This window comes from Notechis scutatus, unplaced genomic scaffold (genome assembly GCF_049901735.1).
Source record: "Notechis scutatus isolate UNSWTSFEM ecotype Mainland unplaced genomic scaffold, rNotScu1.2 NSCUSCF64, whole genome shotgun sequence".
Classification (NCBI taxonomy): Eukaryota; Metazoa; Chordata; class Lepidosauria; order Squamata; family Elapidae; genus Notechis; species Notechis scutatus.
In genome coordinates this window covers 68,764-89,404 of record NW_028263168.1, presented here as the reverse complement: position 1 = coordinate 89,404, position 20,641 = coordinate 68,764, and the positions used below count along the sequence as shown (strand labels likewise).

Sequence of the window (20,641 nt, the reverse complement as noted above, 5' to 3'; positions counted from 1 at the left end):
TCCGGGCATGCAACAAAGTACTTCCAAACGGCAAGCCCCCGCCATTCCCCCCATTTCGCATGTTTAATATGGGCCTTAATTTGGGGGAGGGGCTTAATTTGATTTTATGCCAATAAATCATGCTTGGGCTTCCTATTGGTGGAGGCCGTATTGTTGGAGAAACACGGTAGATATGGATGGATATAGATAGATAGATAGATAGATAGATAGATAGATAGATAGATAGATAGATAGATATGAATGGGTAGATAGAGATACTTGATAGATAGAGATGGATAGATAGAGATAGATATGGTTGATTAAATAGATATAGAGGTAGATAGATAGATAGATAGATAGATAGATAGATAGATAGATAGATAGATAGATACCGTGTTTCTCCAACAATAGGGCCTCCACCAATAGGCCCAGCATGATTTCTAGGCATGAGGTGAAATTAAGCCCCACTCCCAAAATTTAGGCCTATGCGTTTCCCGCCATTTCTCACATCGTTTATTAGAACTACACGAGGTGAAGAGAAATGGGGGAAGGGCAGGGGTGGGTGGGGAGAAAACTGCCTTTAGGAGTGCCCTGCAGGTAGCCTAGCTAGAATACCCCGATCTACCGATAGAACATCAGCCGATAGAAGCTCCCCAAGGCAGAGTCCCCAGCCGCTTCGGGATGAGGCGTGGCTGCCCGTGTCCCTCGCCTTTAGGCAGTGTCTCTCGGGCGATGGAAGCTCCCCAAGGGCAGTCACCGGCCACTTTGATCGGCTGATAGAAGCGGCCTCCCGGCGAGGGGAGTGTGCGTGTGCGCTTGCCCCGAGACCGCTTCTACTGGCCAATCGAAGTGGCTGGTGACTGCCCTTGGGGAGCTTCCATCGCCCGAAAGATACTGCCTAATGGCGAGGGGACACGGGCAGCCATGACTCGCCCAAGCGGTGGGGATTCTGCCTTCGGGGAGCTTTGTCAGCCGATAGAAACAGCCTCGTGGAGAGGTACGTGCAAATGGGCCCCTCTAGGTAGGGGAAGTCACCCCTGAAAACATGGACTAGCCATTTGTTTGGGGGTCAAAAAAAAAATTAAGGCCTGGCCTTATTTTGTGAGAAACACGGTAGGTAGGTAGGTAGGTAGGTAGGTAGGGTAGGTAGGTAGGTAGATGAAGTAGAAGAAGAAAGAAAGAAAGAAAGAAAGAAAAAGAAAGAAAGAAAGAAAGAAAGAAAGAAAGAAAGAAAAAGAAAGAAAGAAAGAAAGAAAGAAAGAAGAAAGAAAGAAGAAAGAAAGAAAGAAAGAAAGATAGGGATGGATAGATAGCACCTGCAGAATTTACAGTCCATTCTTTATTTAAAAAACTAAGAAAAATCAAAATATAAAGAATCTTGGTGTATTATAGGAACATGGTAAGATAACACAGGAATGACAAGAAAATAAAAATAAAAAATTCCATCCATTCTATAATTTTCTCCCTATTTACCCAATGATCTAGTCCACAAGTTGTCACTTTCCTGCTTCTTAATGAGCTTTAATCTCAAAATTAATATTGCTAGAAAAGATGGGAAATGAAATTTCATTTCAGGTACAAGCAATTTTAAAACCGGCTGCAATTAAGATCAATATATGGGATTATGACATAAAACAGAATTCCAAACAGGGTCTACTCTTAACCTTGGGCAGAGTTCAAGGGTGCCGATTGTCATTAGAAGACAGGCAACACTACAGTTAAATGGCATTAACTTAGAAGCGGCACCAAACTCCATAGCTCTGGGTGACCTTCCCCAGCAATCTCTGGAGACAAGAGGCCATGTTGAAGGACAGCAGAAGTCAATTCCCTGGGTGCTGAATTCTCTTCCCCAGCATCACTTTCTGGACTTGCCCTGACTGGGAGGAAGGACCACAACCACAACAGAACAATGATCCCAGGGGTATATCTGTAATTTTTACTAACATGTTTTATTCCAGCCTCTCCTCTGCAGATGGAGCCCAGAAAAAGTTCAGGATCCCAAGAGGAGAAGTTGCTTCTCACTGTAATTATGACCATCTGGGCCTTTGAGACCTGTGATGCTATATCTCCAGTTTTAGACTTCGATGTAGACATCAGATTGAAGCCACATGAAAAGGATCTTATATCAGAAAAGGATAAATTCCTTGGGTGAAGCTCTCTGGGACCAAGTTTTGGGACAGGTACAGGCTCTGCTCTTGATTGCACCTTTCTCTCCTTTGCAGATGAAACTGAGTGATTCTCTGTTTAGATCAGGAAAGCCACTGGCACTTCTCAGAGTCTTTGAATTTTTCCAACTGTTCCTGTTGTTTGTGTTAGAAACAGGAAGTGGATTGATTAATGCCATGAATGATGGACCTTCTGCTTCTGCTGCTGCTGGTGTCCCCATCAGTCTGTGGGAAGCTGAGAAGGAAATGCCCATTGAGTTTGGAGCACCAGGATGGGTACAATCCATGGAGCTTTTACAGGCCTGGAGACCATCTCATTGGTGTGGTCACAACTGAAACATATGTGTCGCCTATAATGTGGCCTTTCAACAGCCCTCCTTCCATACCTTCTCCTTCGTAAGTCATGCAGGGTGATGGAGTTGCACTCCCTCCATGTGCAATTCTAACACTCTCCTTCTTTTCTTCTTATTTCACTTATTTTTGTACCTCAGGACCTGTCTAATTTCCTGAATGATTTTGATTTCCATGGCTTCCCTTTTTTGCCTTACTTTGTGGAAGAGAGTAAAATCCAAAGATGGAGTTTTTAAAAAACCTGAATGAAATCCAGATGATTTTCCTTTCTCAGTTCATTCCTGAGTTCATCACTTGAATAATGACCTTTGTTTAAGTAGTGACTGAAACAATTGTAGTTGCCTCTCTCATTTGCATAATTGATCATTCGATTTGGATCAATGTTGGCCTAAGGCTTAGTAGGTTTGTGAAGGATTATATATTTTAAAAACATTTGTTGTTGCTATTGAATATAATAACATGAATATTGTTTTTACAATAGGAAGAGTTCTGCTCTAACAAATACCCTAAAATCAATTTTTGGTATTCAAATGGTCAGCAAGAATTCCCAGCTCCTGCACAATCTCACACTTGGTTACAACATCCATGACAACTATTTGAGCACCTTCCGCACTTCAGATGTCTTGCTGGACATTCTTTCCACTGGAGAATCCAATGTCCCCAACTACGGCTGTGGGAGGAAGGACAACCTCCTGGCTCTGATTGATGAAGCTTCCAGGGACATCTCCATCCAGATGTCAATGTTTGTAGGCACCTACAAAGTCCCACAGGTTTGTGTGTTTTTCTCTATCTGGTAAGGTGAGTGGGGTGGTGGGGATGAACAACAGATCCAATATCTTCATAGAATTCAAGAGCAGCTTTTCAGAATATTAGGGAACATATCAACGATGTTTTAGTCTATTATGTTCATCTTCAAATTGACCATTAAAGGCCTGAAGAGCCATAAGGTCCCTAGAGGATATTCTACTGAATATTCTACTATTGAAAAACTATCCAGGTTTTGAGGTCCTCCATTAGCATGTTCATTTTCACATATCAATAATATCTGCCTTATCCAATTGGAATCAAGTTGGCAATAGTCCTGTCTATGTATAAAAAATATTCAGACCAAGAAGAGTATCTTTGGGATGGATAAAAGGAGTTCAGCTCCTGCCCTCATAGATAATTGTTAATTTACACAATTTCTGCTTTGTATAAATTCAGGGTATATAATTATTGCGTTAAAATTAAAGTGATGAAACAGACATATAGTCCCAAAACAGACAAAATTTCAATTAAAGACTTATTGGATTGTATAACAATTGACCTCACCCCTTTCCTAAGAGGTCCTGTAGGGGCGTGCATAAGCGCACCAATGTGCCTACCGTCACTGTCCTACTATTTCTTTTTATTTTTCTTATATGTATCCATTTCATGTACTCATAACTATTCTGTTAGCAGTTGTGCTCTTGTACATCTAGAGAAGAAGCTGAAAAATTGCTTCACAAAGAATTTGGGATATAGAAGCTGAGAAAGAGGTTTTAGTACTCAAAAATAGCATATAATACAGCCCTATATCTTAGATCCAGACATTTTATCTAACATCTGCAAATTTGAATCTAATTGTTGGAATTGTATGGGTGACACAGAAATTTACATTGCATTTTTTATTGTTTTTTTTTTTTTGTTTAATATGATTTTGCATTCCATTTTTATAGACAATCTTGTTAATATTCTGTCTTAAATATTTTAAACCGTGACTAAGGAACAAACTATTCTTATATATTCATCAAAACAAAATTGGGTTTGTCAATAAGTAATATTTTGGAGTTGATCTGGACCACATTATAACACAGCATTCTTCATTACTTTTTCAGATCACTGTTGGAATTCCTTCAGAGGCTCTGAGTGATAAAAGGAGATTCCCTTTTTTCCACCAGATGCTCCCCAAAGAAGGATTCCAATACCCAGCAATTGTCCAGCTGCTCCTCCATTTCAGATGGACCCTGATTGGCCTCTTTGCTTCAGACACAGAAAAGGGAGATAATTTCATGAGGACTTTCCCTCCGATGCTTGTCAGGAATGGAATTTGTGTGGTTATATCACAACGATTCACAACAACTGGACAAACAGCACCCCTCAGGGAGGCCCTCTCTAAGTGGAGACAAATCAACGTCTTTGTCCACTTCATAGAATTTATTTCCATCTGGAACAGAATTTTTCCTTTCCATGAAGCACTTATGCATTTGCCAGGAGCCATTGACGGGAAAGTCTGGATCCTCACAAATTTTGCACCGTATCCAATAAAGAAGCACAGATTTCTCAAATACATCCATAGTATTTGGAATTTTGGTTATCTGAGAAAAAAAGGCCAACAGATGCTGCCTTTGAACCCCATTTCTTTGTGGAAGATCCGTTTCAAGATCATTATTTCCGCTGTTCCCTTTCCAAGCACGTCTTTTTCTGTCAAAGGCCGCAGAAGATGCACCCAGAAAGCCCCACTGGAGACCCAGGAGAAAAGGATCAGGAAACGGATCATAAATGACCATCATCGCTACAGTATCATTCAGACTCTGTCACAGGCCATGAATGCCGCTTATTCCTCCAGATCGAGGAGGGGAAGGAAGGAGGGAGAAAAGAGGTTGGGGGCTCCGAGGCTGCAGCCGTGGCAGGTATGGGGGGTCCCGATAGGGATCCATTAATCTGAGATCCTTTTGGAGAAGGAACCCAAAGGAGAAGGAGGGGAACATCTCAACCTTCTTGTGCTGCAAAAGGTCAAGAGATTTGCACCATCTAATTGCTCCTGTCTGACGCTCCGGAATAACAGGGAGCAGATCTGAAGTTTCTGTCTAGCCTCTGTTGGAAGAAATCTCCTTCTGGGTTCAGTTCCAAGTGGGGAAGAAAGACGCTAGAAACATGGTGACTGCTTGGAAGATGGTTTAATGGTGGACAGGAGCACATGCCTTGGTTGAGGAAAGAAGGGCTGAGATGCTGAGAGTGCAACTGTTTGATGCCCTCTGTTGGGATTTGAATTGAGCTTGTATTCTGATCGGTTGTCAGGCTCCCATGGGGCCATGCAGGGCAACTCTGTAGGCTGTCCTGAGTCCCAGGCTTGGTTGAGCCTCGCTGGATGATGGTGATGGCTTTGGGCAATTCCTATATAGCTTTACCTGGAGTAGATCTTTGTTATGTAAAATAAACTGGCCTAGGCCAGAGTAATGGTCCATTAGCAAAGGTGGGAGGGGGCGGAGTTTCAGCCTCTCTGAGTTTCTACTTTTCTTTTAGGGAAATATATTCTCCCTTTTTAGTATATCCTAAAATATTTCATTTTCCTAGGAGAGGGGAGGGTTTTAACTACTCCCAACACCTCTTTCAGTCCTTGGAAGAGTGTTGAATCCTCCCTTGTCCAACTGAGAGATTTTGTAAGTTGGAGAAGCTGCTCTCATAATCTCCTCCTTGTCTTCTCTCAAGACTCAGTTTCAGGTTGCAGTCAAGTACGATTTTGAGATTGTTTTCATAAACATGTATTTATTTACACATAACTCAAGATGGCAAATGTCTCCAACACAGCTTCCTCCTTCATCCAGTCCACTTTTAGTACAGTCAGAGACCAGCATTACAATAAATAATAATAATAATGGAGAAAAATAAAAATAAACGACAGTCAATGGGCAGTTAGAGTCTGCCTAATGCTGAGTCATGTGCGAATATGTGGCAATATAAATGTCCTAAATAAATAAATACATAATTTTGCATTACAGCAGAACAGAATTTGGCCCCATTCAGAGAAACTCCTTCCTACTGATCTGATAACTGCAGTTGCACGTAAAAGAGTTCCGTATTTCCCAGATATTTTATTAGGAGAGGCGTCACAAAGTGAATCCCTGAGTCCTGATAGGAGATGCCGCATAGCAGGCTGTGAACTCACTGGTGGGATTCAAATTTTTTTACTACTGGTTCTGTGGGCATGGCTTGAATTTGTGGGCGTGGCTTGGTGGTCACGTGACCAGATGGGCATGGCTTGGTGGCCATGTGACTGAGTGGGCTTGGCCAGGGGGCCATGTGACTGGCAAACCAAATACAATTGGTCCTCGCTTAATGGCCGGTTACTTAGCAAGTGTTCTAATTTATGACTGATCTCCCCAGAGCTACTTGTCCTGTTTTTGGAGTTTTGACAACCATAAACACAAACACACAAACACACATGCACACACACACACTCACACAACACACACACACAGAGCTTTCTAACCCTGCTATTCTTTGATTCTGTAAAGATCTCCTGCTGGAGCAGGGGTTGGACTAGATGACCTCCGAGATTCGTTGCATGCCAGCCCTAGATTGTTGTGTTGCTTCAAAGAGTCTTCTGAAGCCAGGATTTGTGTCCTTCCTTCCTCTCCTTTTTTTCTCTCTCTCTCCCTCCCTCCTTCCATGTATTTATCTATCCATCCATATATCTCATTCACTTTCTCCATTCTCCCTCTCTTTCTTTCTCTCTTTCTCTCCCTCTTTCTTTCTTGCTCTTTCTTTCTTTCTTCTCTTCCCCCCCCCTCTCTCTCTCTCTCTCTCTCACACACACACACACACACACACAGAGAGTAGGGAGAGAGAGGGGAAGATAGGGACCCGGCCTCTTCGCTATCCCCCACCGTCCCCCTTACCTTCTCAGGCCAGGCGAGGGAGGGGAGGGTGAGGGGCAGGGCCAGCTGCTTCAGGCAAGGTGAAGAGGCGTCGACCAAGCACGGGAGTGTAGAAGCCTGGGAATGGCGGCTCCCGGCTCAGCTGGCCTGAGGGGCTCCTGCAGGCATATCGCGACAAGGGGGGCGAGAAGCCCCGGGACAACCGTGCACCCACCTGCTGGCTGGCCGGGCCGGGCTGGGCTGGAAGAGGCGCATCCGCTGGGAGAAGTAAGAAAACGTAATCTGGGAGGGCGGGCAGGCAGGCAGATGTCCCAGGGCTGCTCCACGTGCGCACTGCATCAGTAGCACACGCACGGCTGCACACACAGTGCGCGTGTGCAACAGCCCTGGGACATCTGCCCGATCTGCGCCACAGCCACCACGTGGTAGGGAAAGCTAGGAGAGCGACTGGGACAAGCGGGCGACCCGGTTCGGGGGTGTGGCCAACCAGGGGTGACCACCGGTTCACCTGAGCCGGTGAGAACCGGTTGAATACCACCTCTGCGTGAGCTGCAGTTCGAGTGGCCCCTTGTCCTCAGGGGCCCAGTCTCAGCTCAGGCGCTCTTTCTTTGTATCGGCCCCTGAAACGGCTCTGGGAACTCCGTTGCAGCTCTCGGAGGTTAATTCCCTTTGGACTCTTGGCAGGGTTATTCGATATAAATATCTCGTTGCTCTAAAGGCTGCTCAAATAAACATTCTTGGGAAGAGCAGCCCCATCTTGTTGGATTTCCAGATCTTTGAGACCTTGTTTGAGTTCACTAAGTGCACTAACTCATCCCCCATCCTTAAAAGCCCTTCTCTGCAGAAGCCACGGGGGCTGAGTACCAATGAGTAGTTGTGTGTTCATTTTCCCCACAACAACAACCCTGTGAGTTGAGTTGGGCTGAGAGACTGGCCCCAAATCCCCCAGCCTGCTTCATGACCAAGGCGGGACTTGAACTCACATCCTCTTGCTTTCTACTTGGGGGGGCTTAACCAGTAGACCAAACTGGGTCCCTTACATACTTATCAAGCTTGGCACAATCCTTCATCCAGTGCATCATTAATGTTCTTATATGAGATACTATAATTTATCAAATCCTAAAACCCAGATAGTTTTCTACTGCTTTTTAGTCATACAGTTGTTTCTAGGAGGAAATCATAAATATTTTTCTGGAAAGTTGGTAATGTTTAAATAACATAAAAGTATATTTGCCTGAGAATTGTTATAAATCTTGTATAATAGCAATTTATCAACCCTATTATATTAATGACAACATAGAAAAATTGATGACTTAACGACAAAATGTTGTATCTTCCCACTTTCATGACAAAGATTAAAAAACTAAAGATTATTTGAGTACCATTTTTAAATCAGTTTTTATCCACTTAATTATCATACCATCCACCCCTCACTTAACTGGGTTTCTGATCACATCACAAAATTGTTTGTTACTCTTTCCTGAGATCAAGTTATATCAGCAGTATTTCCATAATGTATTTAGGAAATGAAATAATATGTGAGGATGACTTGCATAGAGCACATAAATTATATCCCCCCCTTTCCCACAACCCATTTAGAAAGGGCAGTGATAGGAGGGAATGACTTTTGGGGGGTGGAGGAGAGATTCTGCCTGGGGAAGAAGCAGATAAGAGGAGGACACCTACAGCTGCATAAAAAAAGGGTCGGTGGGAGATTTGTACTTTCTGGCTCCCCAAATCCTGTCAGTGCAGCATTACAGCGAAGTGGGCCTAGCTCAGGTTTCCTGTCTGGGCTTCCTGGGAGAGGATCACCCTGACAATTTTCTTCTTGACAAATCCGTGTTTCTGATAACCAACCTGTTGCTTTCAGGGAGTTCATAAATCTCCTTTTTTCTGTTGTTCAACTATATTTTGTCAAAATCTATATTGTCAAAATATGATCGACAAATTTTTGTGAACTTTTTCCCTTCACTTGTAAGATAGTGGTAACACCCATTTTCCTAATGAAGCATGTCTGTAAATTAGACAACTACAGAAGAAAGATTAAATATTGAAAAAGCGTCTGGGATAAGAAACAAAGTTTTCTGCTTTTAAAATTGCTGCATGTTCCCATTCTAGTTCCATCCTTTCCTGGAGAAGAATGAGTTTGTCAATATTTCGGACCTTAAACTCTACATGGACCCAAATGGAGAGGTAGCAGCAGATCTGCTCATTTGGGGCTTCTTGGTTCTTCCCAGGGATGATCCCAGCGAAGAGCATCTGGCGTATTTTGTAAAGACAGAGACTTTCTATCAGAAAGATGTTCTTTCACGGCTAAAGTTGCTCAACAAGGTAGGAGAAAGTTTGAATTCTCTTTTTCCAAAGCCTGAGGTCCCATTTCAAGAGGGCTGATGCTATTCCCCAAAGGTGGTTGACCTTCACCGAGAATTGAATCTGGGCAGTAGAAACCGGATTTTTTCCCTTAGGCTGCTTGGGAGGCATCGGTATTGTTCCATTTTGTGGACCACATACAATTAAGGGTCTCCATCAAATGGGTGAGAATCCCACAAGGGCTGGGGAATGTGTCGCTAGTAGCTTCTGGTTGTTTGCTCCTTGTGCCCAGAAGAGCAACGAAGGCGGCAATTCTGCTGACCGGGGCCTGAATCCAGGCTTGGACTGTATCGGATGGGATTGAATCGTGATTGGACGGAGGTCCTTTTGGTCCCATTGGGGGAAAGAAGCTTCCTCTCGTCCTGCTTGGGGAAAAGTGTCCCCTGAAGGGGCAGCTCCATAATCTGGGAGGCTCTTAAGGAGGCCAGACCTGGCCAGAGCTCTCCATGCCTCCCTTTCACCCTCCCTGGGATGGAGCAATGGGCCTTCTGCTCCTAGGAAGCAGCTCCAAGGCTTTCAGTTCACCTGAAATTATCAAGATTGTTCTGATATCACACCTTAAAATTAAGGGTGTGAGAAGAGGGGAGAAATGCATGTTAATGGGGTCATGAGAAGGAACTGGCTGGTTATCACTTAATGCTGAAATCTTTTCTCAGTTCCATCCAGGGGTGGGATTCAAATTTTGTAACAACCGGTTCTGTGGGCGTGGCTTAATTTGTGGGTGTGGCTTGATGGTCACGTGACCAGATGGGCATGGCCAGGTGGCCATGTGACTGGCAAACCAAATACAAGTGGTCCTCGCTTAATGGCCAGTTGCTTAGCAAGTGTTCTAATTTATGACTGATCTCCCCAGAGCTCCTTGACCTGGTTTTGGAGTTTTGACAACCATAAACACAAACACACAAACACACACACACAGCCTTCTAACCTGCTATTCTTTGATTCTGTAAGGATCTCCTGCTGGAGCAGGGGTTGGACTAGATGACCTCCGAGATCCCTTGCAGGCCAGCCCTAGATTGCTGTGCTGCTTCAAAGAGTCTTCTGAAGCCAGGGTTTGTGTCCTTCCTTCCTCTCCTTTTTTTCTCTCTCTCCTCCCTCCCTCCTTCCATGTATTTATCTATCCATCCATATATCTCATTCACTTTCTCCTCCCTCCATCTCTTTCTTTCTTTTTCTTTCTTTGTCCCTTCCTTCCATCTCTCCCTTTCTTTGTCTATCCATTTTCCTCCTTTTGCTTCCTTTCTCTCTTTTCTTTCTTTCTCTTTCCTTTCTTGTCTCTCTCTTCCTCTTCTCTCATTCCCTCTATTTCTCTCTTTCCCTCTCTTTTCTCTTCTCTCTTCTCTCTCTCTCTCTTCTGCCTCTTTCCTGTCTTCCCTCCTCCCCCTTGTGTGTGTGTTGTGTGTGTGTGTGTGTGTGTGTTTAAAGAGAGGCATGGATAAGTCTGACCAGGTCGGTCTCTTTAAGAACCTCCCCAACTATGAACCGGCCCTTTCAGGGACACTTTTCCCAAGCAGGCGAAGCTTCTCTCCCAATGGGACCAAAAGACCTCCACCCAATCATGATTCAAATTCATCTGAATTCAGGCCCTGGTCAACAGAATTCCCTTTTTCTTTGCTAGTTTGGGCACAAGGAGCAAACAAACCTAAGCTCTTAGTGACACATTCTCCAGCCCTTGTGGGTTTCTCACCAGTTTGAAGGAGATACTAAACCATAGGTGGTTCACAAAATGGAGCAGTGCGAGAAGGTAAGGGTGACGTGGGGGATAGCAAGCCCCTCTCTCTCCCCACTCTGTGTGTGTGTCTGTGTGTGTGTTCTCTCTAAAGGGCATCCAAGCCAGCAAGCTCTCCTTGGGCTCTTCGCTACTTCTTTCATTTCTTCTTTTTAATCCAGACTGGCTGAACAACGATTGCCAGACTGCGGTGGAAGCGTCCATTCGGGGACCCTCCTCCTCCTCCTCCTCCTCTCCTCTTGCACCCGGCAGCTGTGGATGGATCAGGAGGGTGCAGTTGTGTGGGGAGATGCTCGCTCCTCAAGTGAGCATCCACCCGCCCCATACTTGGTTTTGCTGTGCTTTGGCATTTGCTTGAGGAGCATCTCCCGTGCGCATGCACCCTCCCAGCCCTGCCACAACGGCCATTATGAGAGGAGGAGGAGGAGGAGGAGAGGGTCGCCCGAAGGATCTTCCACCGCGGTGGCGATCATTGTTCAGCCAGTCTGCATTCCAAAAAGAAGAAATGAAGAAGTAGCGAAGAGCGCCAAGGAGAGCTTGCTGGCTTGGCCATGCCACGGCTTTCAGGAGACACACACAAGAGTGGGAGAGAGAATCAGGAAGATAGGGACCCGGCCGCTTCACTATCCCCACCGTCACCCTCACCTTCTTAGGCCAGGCGAGGGGGGGCAGGGGCCAGCCGCTTCAGCAAGGTGAAGAGGAGGCGACCAAGCACAGGCGAGTAGAAACCTGGGAACGGCGGCTCCTAAAGGGCTTTGAGGTCGGATGACCCTGGAGCGGCCGAGATCCAGTGAGCATTGCACCACAGGTTCACCTGATCGACCACTTCTTTGGTGTTGGCTTTACGGAGCCACAGGTGAGGTCTGGGCTGACATGTGACAGCAGTGCCTTTAGCTGTGCTTGCTTGTAAGTGTCCAAATAATCTGGTGAAGACACGGAGGAGTCACTCAGGTAGACCTGCCCCATCTGCAGTCCTCCTCCTGCAAAAAAGGCCATTCCCTGAGCTAAGAAGGCAAGGAGCTGCGCCTCGACTCACCCAATTCCTAGGACTACCCCAAATGGTCTCAATTCGGACGGAGAGGGTAGCTCCCCTGGCAGTTCCCCTTTCCCTCAGTGCTCTGACTTCCTGTGGCTCGCCTCCAGCCTGAACACCAGGTTGGACCACCAGAAGGCCACTTCCCTGCTTCTCAATGGCGCTCCTGTGCCGGCCACTGCAGGACTCTCCATCTCTTTCTCCAAATTCTCCCTCAACTTCGAAATGACGACACCTGTTGCCACATGGGTACGACCGGGCTGCGGTCACCTTTACCCCCCCCCACTTGCCTTTTGCTGCTGCCACCTGGACCCCTAACCCCAGCAGGTAAGGAGCACCTGCGGTGAATCCCAGCTAAATTTCACTGTACCGGAGGACATGTGGAGAGGCTCATGTTCTCCTGCTGCTGGGAAAGCAAGAGAGTCTTTCCCAGCACAGCAAAAGTTTGCAACTTCCTCTCCAATAGGGAAATGGGTGGCTCTGGGCGGCAGAGAAGCAGCCCGCTTGAATCCAGTTTATCTCTGCCGCCCGAGCTGTGCCGGGAAAGACTCTCTTGCTCTCCCAGCAGTAGGAGGACAGAGCTCTCCACATGTCTTCCAGTACAGCGAAATGTAGCTCGGGTCCCCACCAGTCTGCATCTCGCCCGCCTGGATTCACCGCAGATACTGGGCCTTACCTGCTGGGGGGTGAGGGCGGCGGGTGGTGGCAGCAAAAGGCAAGTGGGGTGGGGGGGTTAAAGGTGACCGGCAGTGGCAGGTAGGTGACTGGGCCCCAGAGCTTGCAGAGCCTCACTCACCCAGGGAGATCAGGCAGGGCCACAGCGGAAGGCATGCAGCAATGGCTGGACTGGCGAGTGGGCAAAAGCAGGCTGCAGGCGATGCCACGCATGCACGATAAGGACTGACTGGGAGCGGAGGGGAGGGGCGGGCAGAGAGGGGCGGGGCCAGTTAGTGGTGCGATTTGCCGGTTCTCCGAACTGCGCAGAATCATAACAACCGGTTCTATAGAACTGGACAGAACCAGTACAATCCCACCCCTGGTTCCATCTCTCCAGACTTTTCTATTTAATAAAGTCCTTTTTTTTTTGGCAATGTGAGATGCCAAAAGCAAAAGAGAGGAACTAATGGAAGAATCTTCCAGAAGTTATATCTCCAACCATTTGGAAATAGTGAGAGATTTTGCTTACTTAAGTGAAGACCAGAGGCTAGTAACTTGTCTAATATCCATTTTTACCTTCATTTTCCATATATTTCCTTTGCAATCTTATTTCTTTTCTGCTCAGTCCTTTCCTCAATCTGAATGTGTGGAAAGTTGTCATCCTGGATTTGTCAAGAGGGCTCGAGAAGGAGAGCCAGTTTGCTGCTACGACTGTGTTCCTTGTCCGGAGGGGACCTTCTCCACTCAGAAAGGTGGGTGACACCAGAGGAAAGGAAGGCCTGGTGGAACTGGATCCATCCAGTGCATTATCATGAAAGTATGAATTAAAAAACACTTTGAAGCTGAACTGATTTCTGGTTTATTTCCAAAATGCCCCATTTTTTATCTAAACAGAAGAGCAAAAAGACTGTGAAGGAAGGGCTGGATAGAGAGAAGTGGCTGTGGCAGATTGGGCAGGCTTTAATACTGCCAGAGAAAATATTTCTTCTTTTTAGCTTGGATGTATTCTTCCTTACACATTTACTTCTCTAGGAACACCTGAGTTCCTTGAAACACGAGGAATTGTTTTAGGTCCACCTCCTGAAAGGAGGATTGCAATGCAGTCACATGGGTTCCCTTTGAGGAACACTGAAAAGGTATTTCTGATATACGAGATGCACAATGTGGTGGCATGGACAGTTATGCCTGTTTCTGGCTGCACCCGTATCACCACTGCTCCAAAGGCCATTCCAAATTGTTTGGAGCAATCACTTGATCCGTCAGCCTCCTCTGAGGCAAGTATGACAAGAATTGCCACCGGGCAGGTAAGTTTCTCTAGAAAGATTAATTGATTCATTATTTTCCTTTAGTAATGGAGGTTCCTATCAATATTCTGAACATTACAAAGGAAATCTTTCAAGTCCAAAGCTTCCCTCAATTTCACAGCCTATCAAAAATATACTGTAGCTATATTTTTTTTAAAAAGTGATAAACTTATTTTTTGTCTCTGGAGATATTAAGAAATCCATCCCGGAAAATGCTCCTGATAATCACTTGTTCCCAAAGAATGTACAATATATCTTGAAATGCAAAGGACAAAGAAATATGGGGTTGTTGTTTTTTTCTCAGATACAGAAAAATGCACCAAATGTCCAGATGATAAATTCCCAAATAAAAAAAGAGTCCAATGTATCCCCAAAGTTATAACCTTCCTGTCTTATGAAGAACTTCTGGGCATCATCCTGGTCTCTTTTGCCCTATTCTTGTTCCTAACCACAAGTCTTGTTTTAATCGTCTTCATTAAATACCGAGAAACTCCCCTTGTCAAAGCCAACAACCGGGACCTCTCCTACATCCTCCTGGTCTCCCTCCTGCTTTGCTTCTTGTCTCCTTCTCTCTTCATTGGTCAACCAAGTAAAGCCACCTGCCTTCTCCGACAAACGGTTTTCAGCATCATCTTCTCAGTTGCCGTTTCTTCTCTCTTGGCCAAAACCATCATGGTGGTGCTGGCTTTCCTGGCCACAAAACCAGGAAACCGAGCAAAGAAATGGTTGGGGAAGAGCTTGGCCAACTCCATCATCCTGTCTTCTTCTGGTGTCCAAGTTATCATCTGCTCCATCTGGCTGGGAGTTTCTCCCCCCTTCCCTGACTCTGACCTCCTCTCCCAGCCTGGAGAGATCATCCTGCAATGCAACGAAGGGGCCGTTGTCATGTTCTACGTCACCCTCAGCTACATGGGCTTCCTGGCTGCCGTCTGCTTCACGGTGGCTTTCCTGGCCAGGAATCTGCCTGGGGCCTTCAACGAAGCCAAGTTGATCACCTTCAGCATGCTGGTCTTCTGCAGTGTCTGGGTGACTTTTGTGCCCACCTACCTGAGCACCAAAGGGAAACACATGGTGGCTGTGCAGGTCTTCTCCATCCTGGCCTCCAGTGCTGGTCTGCTGGTCTGCATCTTCATCCCCAAGTGCTACATTATCCTTCTGAGGCCAGAGCTGAACACAAAGGAGCATCTCACAGCCAGAACAAATGTAAAAACATGACATATAACATCATTATGATAGTGGAAGAATTGTTAATGTTTCTTTTATTTGATTTCCATTTTGATAGTATGCAGGAGTCAAAGAAAATGATATCTATATGTTTCAAAATGGGGAATTGTTGAACGACTGGAATTCTCCCCTTTCAATAAATATTGCTAAAGAGACCGCTGTAAAATTCAGAGGAATTCAGCTGTTCAGCAACAGCTACTGAACATGATACCTTATAAAAAATGATTGACGCACTTGTTCCCACTGACAGCAGCTAAACATGTGGGTGGGTGGGTGGTGAGAGAATGTGTAGGAAAAGAGGTCAGGAGGAAGCTGTGGGAACCAAACACCAGCCTGGTTGCCTGATCCTCTCCCTAAAAATGCCAGAATGATGTGAAATGCCATGCTTGACTGGCTCCCAGCTGAGGAGGGAAATCTTCATCCCTCTTATATGAGTCTTTCTTGATTTCCTGATAAAACCTCCTTTGCAGAAAGAATTCAGCAGAACAGCTGTCTGGGATTTCAGTTTGGAATTGTATGTACTTCACAGCAAAAAAAAAAAAAAAAAAAAGGAAATAAAAAAATGAAGTGTGTACAGAAATTTCCACTGTATATTTTTTTTCTTTCATGAACTAGAGAAATAAAATAGCCGTTTTCAGGCTCTTTAATTTTCCACTCTACAATTTGTACCTAAAGCATTTCTCTGCTCCTCCTCCAAGCTTTTCTTATCTGTGAAGGGCTGGAGAAGATTGTTAGGTATAACATTGATACCAAATATGGTTTGGGTGAATAAATATATAAAACTTAGATATCATGGTTTAAGTCAGGGATCCCCAACCTTTTCGACGCCACGGCCCGGTTCCGGCGTCAGCTGGGCGCCGCGGCCCGGTTCCGGCGTCAGCTGGGCGCCGCCATCTTTTTGACGAAAAATCACTTCCGGTGACGTCACGGAAGTGATTTTCGTCAAAAATGAGCGGCGCCAGCGCTTCTGGTGAGCTTTTTGGGTAGAAATGGCTTTCTACCCGGAAAAGCTCACCAGCGCTGGCGCCGCCATCTTTTTGACGAAAAATTGCTTTTTTACCAAAAAGATGGCGGCGCCCAGCAACCAGCGGCCCGGTAAGGCTTGTTCGCGGCCCGGTACCGGTCCGCGGACCGGCGGTTGGGGACCCCTGGTTTAAGTGCTTATCACTTTAAGCACAATGTTGCAGGCAATTAGCCGATTAAGGGTGCGGTTAGAAGTTACAATATAAGGAAGCATTAGAAGCTGGAAAGCTTACTGTGACTAACTGTGAATACTGATCGTACTGTGCCTGTGACTGAGATGATCCTGTCTGCTACTGTTTGCTGATTTACTGCGGAATTCAACTGTTCTACTGTTTGAGCATCTTGCTGAATATCCAGCGATTGTTCCTCTGGAGAGAGGCACCGGAGGAGGAGAAGATATCTTTATCGGCTGATAAAGATATTGTAAGGACTCTTAACTTGGACTGTAATAGTGAGTCTTACTGGATGGAAATATAGTGAATGACTAAATGGACTGAATGACAATGCTTTAAACTCTAAATGGATTAAAAACTATTTAAACTACAAATAGTGTTTGTGTTCAGTGTGTGTATACTCTGGGGCCCTTCCACTCTCGTTTGGCTGCCTGGCTTGACTACTGCTGCAATACTCTGCTAGGGGTTAATCCCCAAAACACTAACATTGGTTATGGGCCCAGCAGCATAGTCTAACTAACCAGGATATAGCAGAGAGAGTTGGTGTGAGTTGCACATTACTGTAAAAACAAACTGTTTTAATTAGTTTAAAATAGTCAAAATATCTGAAGAGTAATGGCACAAGTAAATTTGTCACAACTGTCCATGATATCCAGGCTGGATGGAACAAACTATGTTTCATGGTCAATGAAATGTAGTTTACTTCTACGCAGAGAAGGTTTGTGGGACATTATAGCAAACCCACCAGATGTGAGTAGCTGGGATCCTGCTGATGATGATGATAACGAAAAGTTACAAGACTTTAAACTGAAAAATGAGCAGGCTTTATGCATCATAGGACTGACTCTCTGTGATCAGCAGCTTGTCCATATTCGTGGAGAAGAAAATGCTGCAAACTGCTGGGAGAACCTCAGGAAGATTTATGTTCGGGACAGTGTAGGAGCACATATAAATCTTACACGGAAGCTTTTTCGAACGCATCTTCAGAGGAATGGAGATATGTTAGTTCATTTAAACTGTATGAAGAGCATTTTTCAAGAATTGCAAGAAAAAGAGCTTATATTTAATGAACTGCAACAAGTCTACATAATATTATCTTCATTAGATCAAAGCTATGATGACTATGTGACTTCGTTAGAGGTATTGCCAAAAGATAGCCTCTCATTAACCGAGATTACAGGCAGGCTACTAGAAGAAGCCAGAAGAAGGCGTGAGCGTGACGAGCTGAGAGAAGATAAGAAAGAAGAGAAATTATCTTCAAAGCTTGAAAGAAACCAGCTTAGCAAAATAAAGCACCTGGAAGAAAAGAATTTATCTTCGACGGCATACACAATTAAAAAGTGTTTTAATTGTGGAGGCAGAGGACATTTGGCAAGATTCTGCAAAAAGAGAAAAAGCCAGAATATAAAAAAGCCAAAGAAAGCATTTGAACTAGCCACGTTTAGCAACTCTGATGTGAAGAATGATTATGGGTGGTTGACAGTGGCGCATCCCACTGCATCACAAGAGATAAGACAAAATTTATAAAAATGTCTAAAAGCTCTCAACATATATCTCTTGCTAACGGCTGGAATCTTAAAGCGAAAGGTGAAGGTCTTGCACATTGTCCGTGCATAAACCAGGATATAAAAATGTTGTATGTACCACAACTAAAGTTTAATTTGCTTTCAGTAAGGGTATTAGATAAATTAGATTATGTAATTACTTTTAAGGATAATAATTGCATAATTGAAAAAGATAACAAAAGGGTAACTGCAGCTTTAAATGGAACATTATATGTCTTAGATAATAGTAAGAAAGGGGAGGCACAGACTGTATTTAATAATATAAAACCTCATAATGAATGTATCCATTTATTGCATAGGCGTTTGGGGCATGTAAATTTTAAAATGCTAAAACGAACAGTTGAGTTATCTGAAGGAATAAGGTTAAAACCTTGTGATAAATATTTGCGTTGTAATGTTTGCTGTGAAGATAAGAGCAAAGTATTTGCCTGCAAATAGGCTAAATGGTTTCAAAACAAAAGAACCTTTAGAAGTGGTATTTGCAGACATCATAGGTCCAAAGAAACCCAGTATGGGGGTGCTAGATATATACTGAGCATTATGGACCATTATTCTAGATATGGGTTTTGCTATTTAATGAAAAGCAAAACTGAAACATATCAACATTTTTTCAATTGGCTTAAGTTTGCTGAAAGAAAGTCTAAACGGCAACTGATAACCCTGGTGACAGATAATGGTACGGAATTTATTAATAACAAATTCCAGAACAGACTTAAGGTAGCTGGAATAGAGCATAAGAAGTCTGCTCCATACAGGCCAGAACATAACGCTTTTATTGAAAGAAGAGGCCAAACACTACAGGCAATGGTTAGAACAATGTTAAATGATTCTGGGTTACCTGATTCTTTGTGGGGGGGAGGCTACAATGTGTGCTAATAACATATTGAACAACGTTGTTAACACAACAACAGGTGAAATACCATTCACCAGGTGGCATGGCAGGAAACCTGACCTAAGTTACCTGCACACATTTGGTGCACCAGCATGGGTGCATATTCCTGCACAACTCAGAAAAAAAGGGCAACATAGAGCTAAAAGATTTTTCTTCGTTGGTTATCAGGCAAACCATAGGGCATATAGATTTTGGGAGAAAGGCACATCTAAAGTGTTATGTAGTGCTAGTGCCCAATTTCTAGAACATGAAGGATGGGAGAAATTAGAACAGGATGCCAATAAAGATGTAATTATTGAATCCTATAGAAATCCCATTAGTTATCCCTGTAACTTTAAAAATAAAGTAAAGAGACAAATACAGGATGAAATAGTGCCCATAAAGGAAGAAACAGATTCAATAGCTGAACAGGATGAGGAAGATGAACAGGTAGTAGTTCAACAAAGTCCTCCTGTAAGCCCTGTAATTCCCAGAAGAACTACACGTGTATCTAGACCGCCTGATAGGTACCAGGCTAACACAGTGTGCCAGATTAATCAAGTTCCTAATTCTGTTGAAGAAATTAAAAAGTATCCTACTAAGGAAAAAGAAAGTTGGTATGCAGCAATGAATAAGGAACTGAATTCATTAAGAGATATGAAAGTGTATGAGAATGCCAAATTACCTGTAGGTAAGAAGTCCATTGGCTGCAAATGGATATTTAAGGTAAAAACAGATAAAGATGGTAATTTAATCCATAAGGCAAGGTTAGTAGCCCAAGGTTTTAGGCAGAATGCCAATGACTACGATGAGGTGTTTGCACCTAGTCTTAAGGCAGCAACCTTGAGGGCAGCTTTAGTGTGGGCAGCTAGTAAAAACTATATAGTTAACCATCTAGATGTGGAAACTGCTTACTTGCACGCCCCATTAAAACATACTATTTATATGAAAAAACCTGTTGGTATTAAAAGTGAAAATAAGGATAATAATGATTGTTGGTTGTTAAAGAAAAGCCTCTATGGTCTTAAACAATCAGGCTATGAATGGAACCAGTATATTGTAAAGGAACTAGACAATATAGGATTTAAAGCTGGTTTAGCCGATCCATGTCTGTTTAAGAGGGAGACAAATGGGAAAGTATCATTATTATTACTATTCACAGATGACATTGCATTGATTACTGAAACTAATGATGAAGCAAATAAAATAATAGCATCATTAGGAAAGAGAATAAAGATCAAGCAATTAGGGGAGATAAAGAAATATCTCGGTTTAAATATAAAGAAAACACGGAAAGGTTTTAAGATATCTCAGGAAGATAAGATAAGCAAATTGCTAAAAGATTATAAGATGGAGCTTTGTAAGCCGGCTAAGACTCCAATGAGTCAGGAGTTTAGCAACACTGATGAACAAAGCCCGGAGTTTGATAAGGTGATTTATCAATCTTTAATTGGTAGTTTGACTTATATAAGTAATTGGTCTAGACCAGATATTTCGTACTGTGTGAATCAGTTGGCTAGATTCAATTCTGCACCGTGTGAAAGACACTGGATTGCAGCTAAGAGGATATTAAGATAT

The 20,641-nt window shown here is 44.0% G+C and overlaps 1 protein-coding gene across 2 annotated transcripts in view; it reads left to right on the top strand.

Moving 5' to 3' along the window:
* LOC148128457 (vomeronasal type-2 receptor 26-like) overlaps positions 1 to 15,960 on the top strand; it is a 50,054-nt gene extending 34,094 nt beyond the window's left edge. The window contains exons 2-6 of one of the 2 annotated variants that reach the window (XM_087949072.1): positions 1,938 to 2,540; positions 2,977 to 3,265; positions 4,352 to 5,146; positions 13,529 to 13,655; positions 14,512 to 15,960. In XM_087949072.1, the coding sequence (XP_087805198.1) occupies positions 2,326 to 2,540; positions 2,977 to 3,265; positions 4,352 to 5,146; positions 13,529 to 13,655; positions 14,512 to 15,422 (2,337 nt within the window). In that variant the 5' untranslated portion in view covers positions 1,938 to 2,325 and the 3' untranslated portion in view covers positions 15,423 to 15,960. The remainder of the gene's footprint in view (positions 1 to 1,937; positions 2,541 to 2,976; positions 3,266 to 4,351; positions 5,147 to 13,528; positions 13,656 to 14,511) is intronic. The other variant, XM_087949073.1, reaches the window with a different exon arrangement.
* Positions 15,961 to 20,641: the final 4,681 nt, after the last annotated feature.